General features: G+C 39.8%; 1 protein-coding gene across 1 annotated transcript; it reads right to left on the bottom strand.

Annotated features, from left to right (window-relative positions):
- Positions 1-947: 947 nt before the first annotated feature.
- Positions 948-13,981, bottom strand: LOC136353544 (uncharacterized). The gene is made up of 3 exons (XM_066304550.1): positions 12,829-13,981; positions 1,140-1,210; positions 948-953 (listed from the first exon to the last, which is right to left on the bottom strand). Exons 1-3 carry the CDS (start codon positions 13,934-13,936, stop codon positions 948-950), a joined length of 1,185 nt encoding a protein of 394 aa, XP_066160647.1. The 5' UTR covers positions 13,937-13,981.
- Positions 13,982-14,332: the final 351 nt, after the last annotated feature.

Consider the following 14,332-nt stretch of genomic DNA (forward strand, 5'->3'; position numbering starts at 1 on the left):
TTCTTGGGTAATCTTCTGAATTTCTTTTATTCTTTTATTCTTCATTCTTTTATTCTTCTTCCACGCCCAAATTGTTGATATTCTATTATCAATATATATTGAAAAACATATTTAGCTTATATTAATTTATTCATCTGGTTGCCCATGGCCACCAAGATCCATTGTGTCCAAATCAGAAAAAGAAACTTCTAATTTCTCATCTACTGCCTTTTTTATTTGCTCAAATTTCTGATCCATTTCTTGTTTTAATTCTTTAAGTATTTCTTCCTTCAATTCCTTCTTTAACTGTGGGGAGGCTTCTTCAAATTTTTCTATTATCTTCCAATCAATATATTCCCCATCTAATGGATCCACTCCTTTTGTTAAGCATTCCTTGTATGTGGGTTTTTTAAAAAACCCTTCTTCTTTTATAGTCATCTTAATGGGTATTTCTGAAGTCTTCTTTCCTTTAGCTTTTTTGCATTTTTGAATATATTCTTTTGCAGCAGGCTCTAGATAATAATTTATTCCTAATATTTTTCTAGCTTGGCTTAATGCTTCATCAATATCCTTATATTTCTTCCAAGATATTCCTCCCATTAATTTAGCATCTATTTTTTGAGCCACAATTTCTTCAAAAGAAATGTAGACCCCAGGGAGCTTTCCATCAAATACTACATATATAGGCTTTTGTTGGATTACTTCATGATCTTCATTGGCAGGCATTAATGACCCATTTATTAGGTGAAAATATTCAGAGAGGCTATTCAATATTGATAACAAATACCCTTTTTCTTCCCTTTTATTATTGTATTGGTACCAGAAATTATCCAAGATGCACTCTTGAACTTCATCTAGGATTATATGGTCCTTTGGCTTAAATTTATATGAATTTGGTGGGAATATTCTGAGTTTGTTGTCATCTCCAAATGTGAAGCACTCGACTCCGGCGTAATTCATTGATCTTTTCATACCTGAAATATGGTTAAACGAGAAAGCATGTCAGGTAAACTATTATCTTTCCCCTTAATATGTTCAAATATAACTCTATAACCATTTCCTGTAATAATATCTTCAAATAAAATCCATCTTCTAGTTGAGCTTTTCTTGCTATTAAGCTGGTTATAATATCTACAGATGGCTTCACAATCAGTTCTAACCGTGAATTCTTTAAACCCTAGGTATAACCTAAAGGCATTAATTGCATTGATAATTGCCATGATCTCTCTATCTGTATTATTGACAGTTTTTAATTTATAACTTCCAGAAGCATACCTACATATTTTTTCTTCTGATTTAGCGGAAAATTTAGTAGGTCTTTGCTTTAATATAGCACCCCAACCTTGTTGTGATGCATCGGTTTCAATGATAAAGTAACTTTCTTCTAATGGTAATTCTAGAGGTTTTAGTTCTTTCACTTTTTCTTTTATTAATCTTACTAATTTAATGTCTTCAGAATTAAAATATTTCTGACCATTTTTTCTTAATTTAGTGTATAAAGGTCCTGCTAGCTTTGCTAAATTGTTGATGTGATTTCTAGCATAATTTACAAGTCCTAGGAATTGCTGTAATTTCTTTTTGTCATTCATAGCATCAGGAAATTGTAAAATTTTCTTAGCAATATGTTCTTGCAAATGAATTTTGCCTTCTCCTATTTCATGTCCAAGGAAGTTAACTTTTTCTTTGCATATCTCCATCTTCTTTTTTGATAGGATTAAACCATTTTGCTCAACCTTTCTAAAAAATAATTCTAGGTGAGCAATATGATCCTTATAAGTTTTTGAAAATATTAACAAGTCATCTATATATACTAACACAAATTCTTGATTATCGTTAAAAATGTTTTGCATTTTTCTTTGAAATAGGGCAGGTGCATTTTTTAATCCTAGTGGCATTACTAGCCATTCATAGTGTCCCTGGGGACAGGTGAATGCAGTCCATTCTATAGACTCTTCTGCCATTTTTACTTGCCAAAACCCAGCTTTTAAGTCAAATTTCGAGAAATATTTGCTACCTTGTATCCTATTAATCCATTCTTGCTTATTTGGGATATTATAGGCATCTTCTATAGTATTATCATTTAGCCTTTTATAATTTATGACCATCCTAGATTTACCTCTAACTTCTTCCGCATGATTTCTTACTATAAATGCTGCAGACCTATGTGGACTTCTACTCTCTCTTATTGCTCCTAGTTTCAGCAGTTCTTCTATATGCATCTTAAATTCTTCTATATCTTTCGGAGTTGCTTCTATTGGGCTGGTCTTAATAATATATTCTGGGTTTATTATATTAATTTTACACTCGATAGCATTTTTCTCCCAATATTTCATAGGAATTTCTCCTATAATTTGGATATCCTCTAATCTTTGAACAATTTTTTCTATATCCTTTTTAGACTTAATATCCCTATACCAATTTGGTGTAAATGCTTGTAATCCTATGCACTCTATATTGGAATTTGATATATAATAGATGTCTATATTCTCACTAAGTTCATATTCATTAATTCTTTCTTCAGACTCAAGGTTGAGTGCTTCAAGGTTGTTGGGTTTGATTCTGGCTCCACCACGCTTTCGTACCTCTGAGATACATATATATATATATACATACATACATATATATACATACATATATATGTATATATATACATACATATATATACATACATATATATGTATATATATATACATATATATACATACATATATATGTATATATATATATATACATATATATGTATATATATATGTATATATACATATATATGTATGTATATATATATATATGTATATATGTATATATACATGTATATATATACATATATATGTATATATATACATATGTATATATATACATATATATCTATATATATACATATATACCTATATACATATATATCTACATATATACATGTATATATACATATATACATATACATATATACATGTATATATGTATAGACATATATATATGTATATATATATATATATGTATATATGTATATATATATATGTATACATATATATTTTTCTATTTCTTTTAATCTTTCATTTTGCAGGGTTGTATATCCTAATTCTGGGTCTTCAGCTATGATAATATTAGATACTATATTTGCAAAGTTGTGAGGATTACTTCCTGCTCTTTTTAGCTCTTCATAGTTATTAGGATTCTTTTCAACCCATTGTTCCCATAGGACTTTAGCAGATTCACCCAAAAATGTTTCTAAATAAGTTATCATATCCCCCACCTTATTCCCTATATTATGCTGATTTTGTATGTATTTTTGAACTATTAACCCCTTCCAAATACTAATGATATTTGGCCAGTCTATGGGATCATGTGCTGCTAGATTTAGTATAGCCCCATCACTTTTTTGATTTTGAAATTTTATTGGTTTCTCAAAATCTCTTCTTTTAGTGCCCATGTGCCTATACTGTCCTGGGATATAATGATATGAATATTCTTCTTTTTCTGGAGGCCATCTTCCTGCTGCCCTGGCTGGTCTTTCTCTTTCTCCTTCATTTTTTACAGAACCCTCTCCGTATCTTTTCCTTTTTCCTGTTCCCAAATCTACTTCCATAGCTTCCATTGCATTATCTAGATTATGCAAACCTTCCTCATCCAATGAGTCTATAAAATCATTATATTGTTCTGCATTATCTTCTTCTTCTATATTCTCTATTTCCTCTATCAGGTTGTTTTCTTCTTCATAACTCTCTAGTAATAATTTCTCATTTACTTCCCATTGCTCTTCCTCACTTAATACCTTATCTAACTTTTGGATTTCTTCTCTTGGTTCTTCTGACTTTATTTGTTCTATTTTAATTTCCTGGGTTCTGGGGGTTTCTATGACCAAGCTTTTCTCTTTTTTTTGTTTCTTAATCCTGGATAGTTCTCTATAGAAATAAAGTTCCTTGTCTCTAATTTTAGGCCACTCACTTTTCATAGAGTTATTATATTCATCTGCTATATCTCTTAATAAGTTATGCTATATCTCTTAATAAAGAAAATTCATAATCAGCTATGCTTCTAGATTTACCTCTAACTTCTTCCGCATGATTTCTTACTATAAATGCTGCAGACCTATGTGGACTTCTACTCTCTCTTATTGCTCCTAGTTTCAGCAGTTCTTCTATATGCATCTTAAATTCTTCTATATCTTTCGGAGTTGCTTCTATTGGGCTGGTCTTAATAATATATTCTGGGTTTATTATATTAATTTTACACTCGAGAGCATTTTTCTCCCAATATTTCATAGGAATTTCTCCTATAATTTGGATATCCTCTAATCTTTGAACAATTTTTTCTATATCCTTTTTAGACTTAATATCCCTATACCAATTTGGTGCAAATGCTTGTAATCCTATGCACTCTATATTGGAATTTGATATATAATAGATGTCTATATTCTCACTAAGTTCATATTCATTAATTCTTTCTTCAGACTCAAGGTTGAGTGCTTCAAGGTTCGAGTGTAAAATTAATATAATAAACCCAGAATATATTATTAAGACCAGCCCAATAGAAGCAACTCCGAAAGATATAGAAGAATTTAAGATGCATATAGAAGAACTGCTGAAACTAGGAGCAATAAGAGAGAGTAGAAGTCCACATAGGTCTGCAGCATTTATAGTAAGAAATCATGCGGAAGAAGTTAGAGGTAAATCTAGGATGGTCATAAATTATAAAAGGCTAAATGATAATACTATAGAAGATGCCTATAATATCCCAAATAAGCAAGAATGGATTAATAGGATACAAGGTAGCAAATATTTCTCGAAATTTGACTTAAAAGCTGGGTTTTGGCAAGTAAAAATGACAGAAGAGTCTATAGAATGGACTGCATTCACCTGTCCCCAGGGACACTATGAAACCTGCCCTATTTTAAAAAATCCACGTGGCTGAGCCATCTTTAGTCCCGGTTGGTGTTACCAACCGGGACTAAAGATAGAGCTGACTTTTTTTGCATGCCCCTGTTGCTGCATGGTGTATATATATATATATATATATATATATATATATATATATATATATATATATATATATATATATATATATATATATATATATATATATATATATATATATATATATATATATATAAACCATGCATATATATGTTTCAATACATATATATGCATACATATATATATATGTATTTATACATATATATGTTATGCAAATGCATATGTATATAGATATATATATGAACAAAATATATTTACATTATAGAAAATGTGTACACATGCATATAGAAACATATGTAGTCATGTATTAATTACAATCCATTATATGTCCTAGCTAGCTACGATTTCGACGTAGTAGTACCCGCTGCTAGCTCAGAAGCTAAGGACCGGTGAATTGTGTTTCCGTCGTAGTAGAATTCACCCTTGGGATCAAGGATTTCTTCGTTGATGAATCCCATGAGTTGTTCTTGAACCGCCGCGATAAATTCCTTGTGTGTGGTCAGGTTATCCCTCATGCGAATAAACTATATGAATGTATGAAATTGATTAGTAATTAAACAAGAAATCGCTACGTAATGAAATTTTGAATTTATTTGTACGTACATCGAGCTCTCTTGTGGTGATGATTTGGTCTGCAAGGCAGTGGCAATACTCGCACACGTAATAGCCGCACAAGTTAGTTCCCTGCTTTTGCTTTGCGCACTACAAATAAATGACAAACAACGAGAGATCTAATTAATATACACTTGTATGTATTTGAATCGGAGAAATATAAATGTAGAGCATGTGTACTCACAGGAAATTTGAACTTCCGCCTAAGTCTTTCTCTCCATTTGCCGCGGACCAAATGACGGAACCGATACCAAGCCCTACATGGAGTTTAAAGCTATGATTCGTAGTAGCAATTAACATAACAAGATTTTCTTAATTAACAAAGGAACTTATGACGGTACCTGTCTATAAGTTCGAAAACCTTGTCAAACGTAGACTCTTTTTTATCCATTGAATCATATACGTTGACGGTGCAGGCCTCCAGGTCGATGAGTAAAAGCACCCAGTGGAATCTGCAATGTGCGTGGGATGCATTACATATGAAACACTTAGCAAGTTCGTACGGGAATGAAATTTGGTATGTAGGAAGACAGTAAAATTAAACTAACTCTGTGTTGTATGGCAACAGTATGAACGTCTTGTAATGCTGCGCCTTCAGGAGATGGACGAGATTGTCCTCTGTTTCTTGTGGATATTGGTCGAGCATTGCGACGTTTACTTTCCGAGGGTCGATGAATCCAGTATCGAAAACCCTCCGCCGTCGGGCCCTTTGAATCTCCATTCTACAACGATAAAAGGGAGTATATTATTTTCTATGGTCTACTTATATACAAGGACCTAATTAATTAAAGGAGACGTATAGTAAGAAATCTAACTGAACGATATACTTACAAAATCCAGCAACTCATAATAGAGACGTCGAGGGCGTCCAGCTGGTATAGTTCGTAGATTCCCCTGAAATTGATCCAGAGAATGTCATCTCCTTGCAAGAAGTCCGTGTCCCTGATCCTCGCTCCGATCATCTCTCTACCGGTGGCGCTCATCTCCATGTACAGCTGATGGAACTTGTACATTTGTGTGGGTAGGGACTGCAGCAGCTCAGGCTTGACAAGCGGTTTACCGAGTTCGTACATGTATTTCACTTCCGCCTTTTCGATTGGTGCGACTCCTAGCAATTGATCCGTAGTTAGACCGGTGTCAGTAATAAATTGTTCTATCGTCATTTCTTTACCGGTCACCAACGGCTCGATCTCCTGGTTTGGTTGCTCTCCAAGCTGAGGGACTGGTTTGGACTTTCCAGAAGATGCTTTCTTCAGCGTTCGCTCATAGTCCGATAGCTTGATGGCCTCCTTGACAGATGCAGACATACCCCTGAAGAAGTTCCTGACACTGGGGTCTATAGGAATCTTCTTTTCTGGACTTCGAGGCTTGAATTGTCTCTTGACTTCTGATGCAACGTAAGCGTCAAGCTCCTCTTGCGTGCAATCGTACCCCGGGTCCTTGTTCTTGGCGGCGTCAACTTTCGCCTTCTTTGTTGCCCTTGTGTGGGCAAGCGGTGGAGCTGGGGGGGCCCCTGACTTTGAAGGTGCCGGAAGAGGAGCTTGCGGGGGAGTAGGTGTAGGAGCACGAGGAGGAGTCGGTGCAGGATCCTGAGGAGTCGATGCTGGAGCCTGAGGTGGAGACGGTGCTGGCGGAGCATGAGGAGGAGACGGTGCAGGATCCTGAGGAGGAGATGGCGGAGCCGGAGGAGATGGTGCACGAGACGCCGCTTGTCGCCCAGGGAGGATGATGTACCGCCTGCGCCATAGAATAATGGCATGGCATGTGTCTCGTAGATGCGTCTCACCGTCTCCTCCAGGGTAATCCAGCTCGAGGTCCTCGTACGCGCCTTCGACCAACTCAACTTCGACCTTGGAGTATCCTGCTGGAATCGGCCTGCAGTGGTAAGTACCTGAAGGGTCCGTTGGGATGGCCATGCCCGACGCCACCTTCATGTTGTGAGAGATTATTTATTAGTAATCAACATATATAAGCAGCAACTAGCGGAATGGCTAAATCTTACCTTTATTGATAAGTTCTTGAAAGGAATATGCAGCTCACATGGTGTCCGCTGAGTGATGTCATCAACGGGACAGGTCGATTCGTCCTTTGTTTGCATGGCGTCCATGCTCTGTGATCCTACCTGCCCCGTTGAGGCGCAGCTGCTACGGTTTCCTGACGGGCTCACCATTGCAGGAGGAATGGTCGGCTGGGGATCATGGGACCGATGTGCGGCCATGCGTTTATCAACCTTCCTTGGCACCTCCTCTTGCATGTTGAGTTCGTAGCTCGATACCCGGAACTCTAGGTCTGCAATCTTCGCCTCGGTATCTCTCTTGCTCCTCATCCGACTCCTGTACGTGTGGATGTCCTCCTTGAAACCAATCTTCCAAGGAATCACCCCTTTCCCTCGAGTTCGTCCTGGATGCTCTGGAGTCTGCAGGGCGAGTGTCAGCTCGTCCCTATCTCTGTCTGGTCGGAACGTGCCCTGAGAGGAGGCCTCCACTGCATCTGTTAGTCGTCGCGCAGCCTCTTGTATCTGATAGCCGAAGACCAGTGAGCCATCAGCTGGGTTGAGCGTTCCACCGTGAGCATAGTACCAGAACTTCGATCGTTCCGGCCAATTGGCTATTGCCAGTTCGATACCCCTCTCAATCAAGCTAGCCTCCATCTGCTCCCACTTCGGCATCGCGACGCTATAGCCTCCTGACCCCAAGTGGTGATGGTACTTCTTCTTGGCGGCATTTTCTTTGTTTCTTTCCATCATCGCCTTCCCTTGTTCACCTGTCTTATATGCAACGAACTCGTCCCAGTGATCCCTTAGCTTTGGGAATGTGTCGAAGTTCGGTGTCTGCCCCTTCAGTATATACTTCTGGTACAGATCTCCCTTGAAGCTCTGAAACTGTTCTGCCATTTTCTTCAGAGTCCACCTTTTCACTTTGTCCTCTGTACCCGCAGGAAGGGTGAATGTCTCGAGCATTGTGGTCCACAGCATCTCTTTCTCCGAATCTGGGACAAAGCTCTCATGATCTCCGCGTGCCCTTGTTCTTCGCCAGTACACCGTACTGACATGCACGTTATCCCGCACAACCCAACCGCTGTGACGTACATAGTTCTTGGCGGCTTCGGCCGGGGCACTAGGACGTCCATCTTCTTCCACTTCCGTTATGATGTGCCGACCCTCAAGCTTCTTCGCTGCACCTCGTTGCCCGCGTGCCCTCTTCTGTCCAACGGAGGGTTGACTACCACTAGCCTCCTCCTCCTGGTTCCCCTCCACATCCCTTTCCACGTGCCCCTGCTGATTCCCCTCCGCATCCCTCTCCACGTTCCCTTCCTCGTTCAAGTACTGGTTTGGATCCTCGTTCCCCTCTTCTTCATTCCAGTACTGGCTGCTTCCCTCCGCGATTGTATCGTACAATATCTGTTCCTCATCGCGGTCAGCCATCTGTTGATACAAGAAACATCTGCTAAGTCACGAGACATTTATGTTTTAACAATCTAAGTCATGTATGCTAAGTGTAAATGTCGTACATTAGAACCCTACACAACCTTACGTGCTAAGTCTAATTACAAATCGTGATATAAGCTAAGTCTAGGTGACGTATATTATACAACCCTAGCTAGTAAATAATTATATACTAAGTCTAATTACAAATAAAATAATCTTATATTAAAACTCAAATAATATTACATGCTAATACTAAAATAGTCATGTATATGCTAAGTGTTTCGTGCGTATATGCTAAGTCTAATTAAGACTACAATAGTCAATTGCTACTTGTCGCACCAATTCCGTAGTCAATAATTACATACCAAGTCTAATTACAAATAAAGTAATATTATATTAAAACTCAAATAATATTACATGCTAAGACTAAAATAGTAATGTATGCTAAGTGTTTCGTGCGTATATGCTAAGTCTAATTAAGACTACAATAGTCAATTCCTAGGAGTCGCACCAATTCCGTAGTCAATAATGTCATACTAAGTCTAATTTGCAATAAAATAATCTTATATTAAAACTCAAATAATATTAGAACACTACACAATCTTATATGATAAGTCTAATTACAGGTCTAATAATCTTAATTAATTGCATTACAAATATAACAATCATTTATATTATTACGTCACTTGCCTGCTCCAATTCCTTCTAGGGCTAGCTCTTCCACTCAGGCTTGACGGACGACTCCGACAACACGTCTTTTCTGCAAGATAAAAAAAATGTATTAGGATAAATGCGAAGTAACATATATATATATGTATATATATATACATGTATATATATATATATATTGCATTTCACGTTAACGTTCGTCCTCGTTCGTTCGCTCGTTCACGTTCCCTAGCTCGTTCACGTTCGTTCGATCGTTGTCGTTCTCGTTCACGTTGTCGCGGCAACGTACGTTGACGTGTTCGTTCTCGCTCTCGTTCGTTCGATCGTTCTCGTTCTCGTTCGTTAACGGCGGTGTGGCGGCATCGGGGCGGCGGTTGGCGCGGCGGCGTGGCGACGGCGGCGGCGGCGTGGCGACGGCGGCGGCGGCGTGGCGTTGTGGGGCCGTGGCGGCGGCGGCGTGGCGTGGCGGCGGTGGCGTGGCGTGGCGTGGCGGCGGCGGCGTGGCGTGGCGGCGGCGGCATTGCGCGCGCGGCGGCGAAGGCGGCGGCGGCGTGGCGTTGGCATGCGGCGGCGGCGTTGCGCGGCGTCGAAGGCGGCGGCGTCGAAGGCGACGGAGAGAGATCGAGATCGGAGAGATCGAGATGCATGAAGGGAGATGCGGCGGCTCTCACCCCAGAGATGCGGCGGCAGCGGAGGAGGCGGAGGCGGCGGCGAGGACGACGAGCTCGAGACGACGGCGAGATACGGCGGCGTCGGCGCGGGGATTTGCCCTAGGCAGTGGCGGCGAAGGAGAGAGGCCGAGAGAGATCGATCGGCCGAAAACGTTAAGTGTTGGTGAAGAAGACGAGGGCGCACCGGGAATATATATACCCCTGGATCTTTACTCCCGGTTGTTCTCAACAACCGGGACTAAAGATATCTTTACTCCCGGTTGTTGAGAACAACCGGGAGTAAAGAAAAGATCTTTACTCCCGGTTGCTGAGAACAACCGGGAGTAAAGAAAAGATCTTTACTCCCGGTTGTTCTCAACAACCGGGAGTAAATATCTTTTCCCGCTATTTCGAAATTCTTTTTAAACCCGGTTAGGGTTAAGAACCGGGACTAAAGATTATAGCACTGCATATGATTTTCGCTTACATATGTGTTTATAAAATAGAAGTTAATGCATTAACATTATTTAAAGTACAAAGATTGATGACAATTACTTCGAAAAATTATTTTTGTCTATAATAAATTAAGTGGATAAATCGTAATAAGCAAATATATGACTTATAATTAATAAAAATTCCAATATATATATATTCTTAGCATATATATGAATGATATTATTATATTGGTAAAAACTCTAATTAAGATATTAATGTACATACTGCATGATTTAAAATTAATAAAAATTGTAATCATCATATGTACTTAGCGTAGGAATTATATTAAATTAAATGCTAAAAACTCTAATTAACATATGTAAATGCCACATGCATGATTTAAACCTTTTAAAAATTCGAATAGTCATATATAAGTAGCATATGAAAGATAGTAAATTAAATTGTGAAAAACTCTAATATATGAATGATAGTTTTAAAAATATATTAAATTTAATACTTTTAAAAATTCTCCAGTCAATTATAATTAGCATATGAATGATAGTAAATTAAATGTTAAAAACTCTAATTAACATATGAAATTGCCACTTGCGTGATTTAAAACTTTTAAAAATCCTCTAGTCAATTATAATTAGCATATGAATGCTAGTAAATTAAATGTTAAAAACTCTAATTAACATACATATGAAATTGCCACCTGTGTGATTTAAAACTTTTAAAAATTGTAAGTATCACATATAACTAACATATACATGATTTAAACTTGTTGAAACCTCTAATAATCGTGCGTAATTAACATATGCCATACATCAATTGATTTATATGGATAATCAATACATCCAAAATAGTTTACATCGTGTACACAATAATTACGGCATTACATCGGCGGTGACGGTTGACCGCACGTACTTTCTCCTCACTATTGTTCCCTCCTTGTGATCGCTGCGTGAGTAAGGGGTGTCTTCATTTGATAGGAGGATGCTAGGGTCAATCGTCACTGTGAAAGGGGGTTGCCCATCCAACTGATCGTAATCCTCGTCAGTCTTGTCCTCAACTCCGACGATTTTTCTTTTGCCTGGGAGAACCACTTGACGCTTAGGCTCATCAGGCCCTCTGCCCTTCTTTCCTTTGCTAGACATGTCCTTCACGAAAAAGACTTGCGTTACATCATTGGCAAGGACAAAAGGTTCGTCCGAGTATCCAACCTTGTTAAGGTCAACAGTTGTCATCCCACTGTCATCAATCATTACGCCTCCACCAGTCAACCTAACCCATTGGCACCGGAACAGAGGAACCTTGAGAGGACCATAGTCAAGTTCCCATATGTCCTCGATGGCACCGTAATACGTGGCAGTTGTTCCATCGTGTCCCATGGCATCGACACGAACAACGCTGTTTTGGTTCGTGCTCTTCATGTCTTGGGCTCTCGTGTAGAATGTGTACCCATTGATCTCATATCCCTGGAATGTCGCGATAGACCCAGACGGTCCCCTCGCCAGGAAGGCAAGTTGTTGGTTGATCGACTCGTTACCCATGAGATGTTGTCGTAGCCACGCGGGGAAAGTATCAATGTGATGCCGTGTAATCCATGCATCGGACTTACCGATGTTCCTGGCGCGAACTAGAGCCAAGTGCTCCTCGATGTAAGGAGCTACCAATGAAGAGTGTTGCAGAACAGTGAAATGGGCTTTACGGAATAAATTGTTGTCTACCGTCATTATTGCTTTCCTTCCGAGAGTTCCCTTTCCCCGTAGTCTCCCTTCATGGCGTGATTCAGGTACCCCGATTGGGCGAAGGTCTTCGATAAATTCTACGCAAAATTCGATGACCTCCTCTGTTCCATAACCCTTGGCGATGCTTGCCTCTGGACGAGCACGGTTACGAACATACTTCTTCAGAACGCCCATGTACCTCTCGAAAGGAAACATGTTGTGTAGGTACATAGGCCCGAGAATACGGATCTCTTTCACAAGGTGACAAAACAGATGCGTCATTATATTGAAAAATGAAGGTGGAAATATCAACTCAAAACTGACGAGACATTGCACCACTTCATTCTGAAGGGCTTCTAATCTATCCGGATCGATGACCTTCTGCGAAATTGCGTTCATGAATGCACATAGCTTTGTTATTGTTGCCCGGACATTGTCTGGAAGGATACCCCTTATTACAACTGGTAGCAGTTGTGTCATCAACACGTGACAGTCATGAGACTTTAGGTTTATGAACTTCTTCTCCTTCGTGCTTATTATTCGCTTGATATTCGTGGAGTATCCAGACGGTACCTTTATGCTCTCCAAGCATTCAAACATACTTTCCTTCTCTGCCTTGCTAAGAGTGTAGCTGGCTGGACTCAAGTAATGGCTTCCTTTCTCCTTTGGTTCCGGGTGAAGGTCGCCGCGTTGTTCCATATGCTTCAGATCATTACGTGCTTCCAGTGTATCTTTCGACTTTCCGTATACACCTAGGAAGCCAAGAAGGTTTACGCAAAGGTTCTTAGTGAGGTGCATCACGTCGATTGCGTGGCGTACGTCCAAGAATTCCCAATATGGTAACTCCCAAAATATAGAGTTCTTTTTCCACATTGCCGCGTGACCATCTTCGCTCTCTATATGCTGGCTTCCAGGCCCCTTTCCGAACACTACTTTAAGATCTTTAACCATAGCAAACACTGTTTTCCCGCTGCGATGTTTAGGCTTCGTACGGTGGTCGGCCTTATGTTCGAAGTGCTTGCCTTTCTTCCGTACCGGGTGGTTTGCTGCAAGGAATCGACGATGACCCATGTATACAACCTTCCTACAGTGCTGAAGATACGTACTTTCTGTTTCATCCATACAGTGAGTGCAAGCCTTGTACCCCTTGTTGGACTGTCCGGATAGGTTGCTAAGTGCAGGCCAATCGTTGATGGTTACGAACAGCAGCGCTCGTAGGTTAAACTCCTCCTGTTTGTCCTCGTCCCACACGGGGACACCTTCCTTCTTCCACAACTGTTTAAGATCTTCGACCAGTGGTCTTAGGTACACGTCGATGTCGTTACCAGGTTGCTTGGGGCCTTGAATAATAATCGGCATCATTATGTACTTCCTCTTCATGCATAGCCAGGGGGGGAGGTTGTAGATACACATCGTAACGGGCCAAGTGCTATGGCCGCTGCTCATCTCTCCAAAAGGATTCATGCCATCCGTACTCAAACCAAACCGTATGTTTCGTGCGTCCTTTCCAAATTCTTTAAATTTTCTGTCGATGTTTCGCCACTGCGAACCATCGGCGGGGTGTCTCAGCATCCCGTCCTGTTGACGCTCTTCAGCGTGCCATCGCAACATTCTAGCATTCCCCTTGTTCCTGAACAAACGCCTTAGCCGTGGTATTATAGGAAAATACCACATCACCTTAGCAGGAATTCTCTTCTTTGTTAGCTGCCCGTCAACTTCTCCTGGATCGTCCCGTCTAATCTTGTATCGTAGTGCTTTGCAAACAGGGCATGCTTCTAGGTTCTCATACTCCTCACCGCGATATAGGATACAATCGTTCGGACATGCGTGAATCTTATGAACTTCCAGTCCTAACGGGCA

Source organism: Oryza sativa, chromosome 10 (genome assembly GCF_034140825.1).
Source record: "Oryza sativa Japonica Group chromosome 10, ASM3414082v1".
NCBI lineage: Eukaryota > Viridiplantae > Streptophyta > Magnoliopsida > Poales > Poaceae > Oryza > Oryza sativa.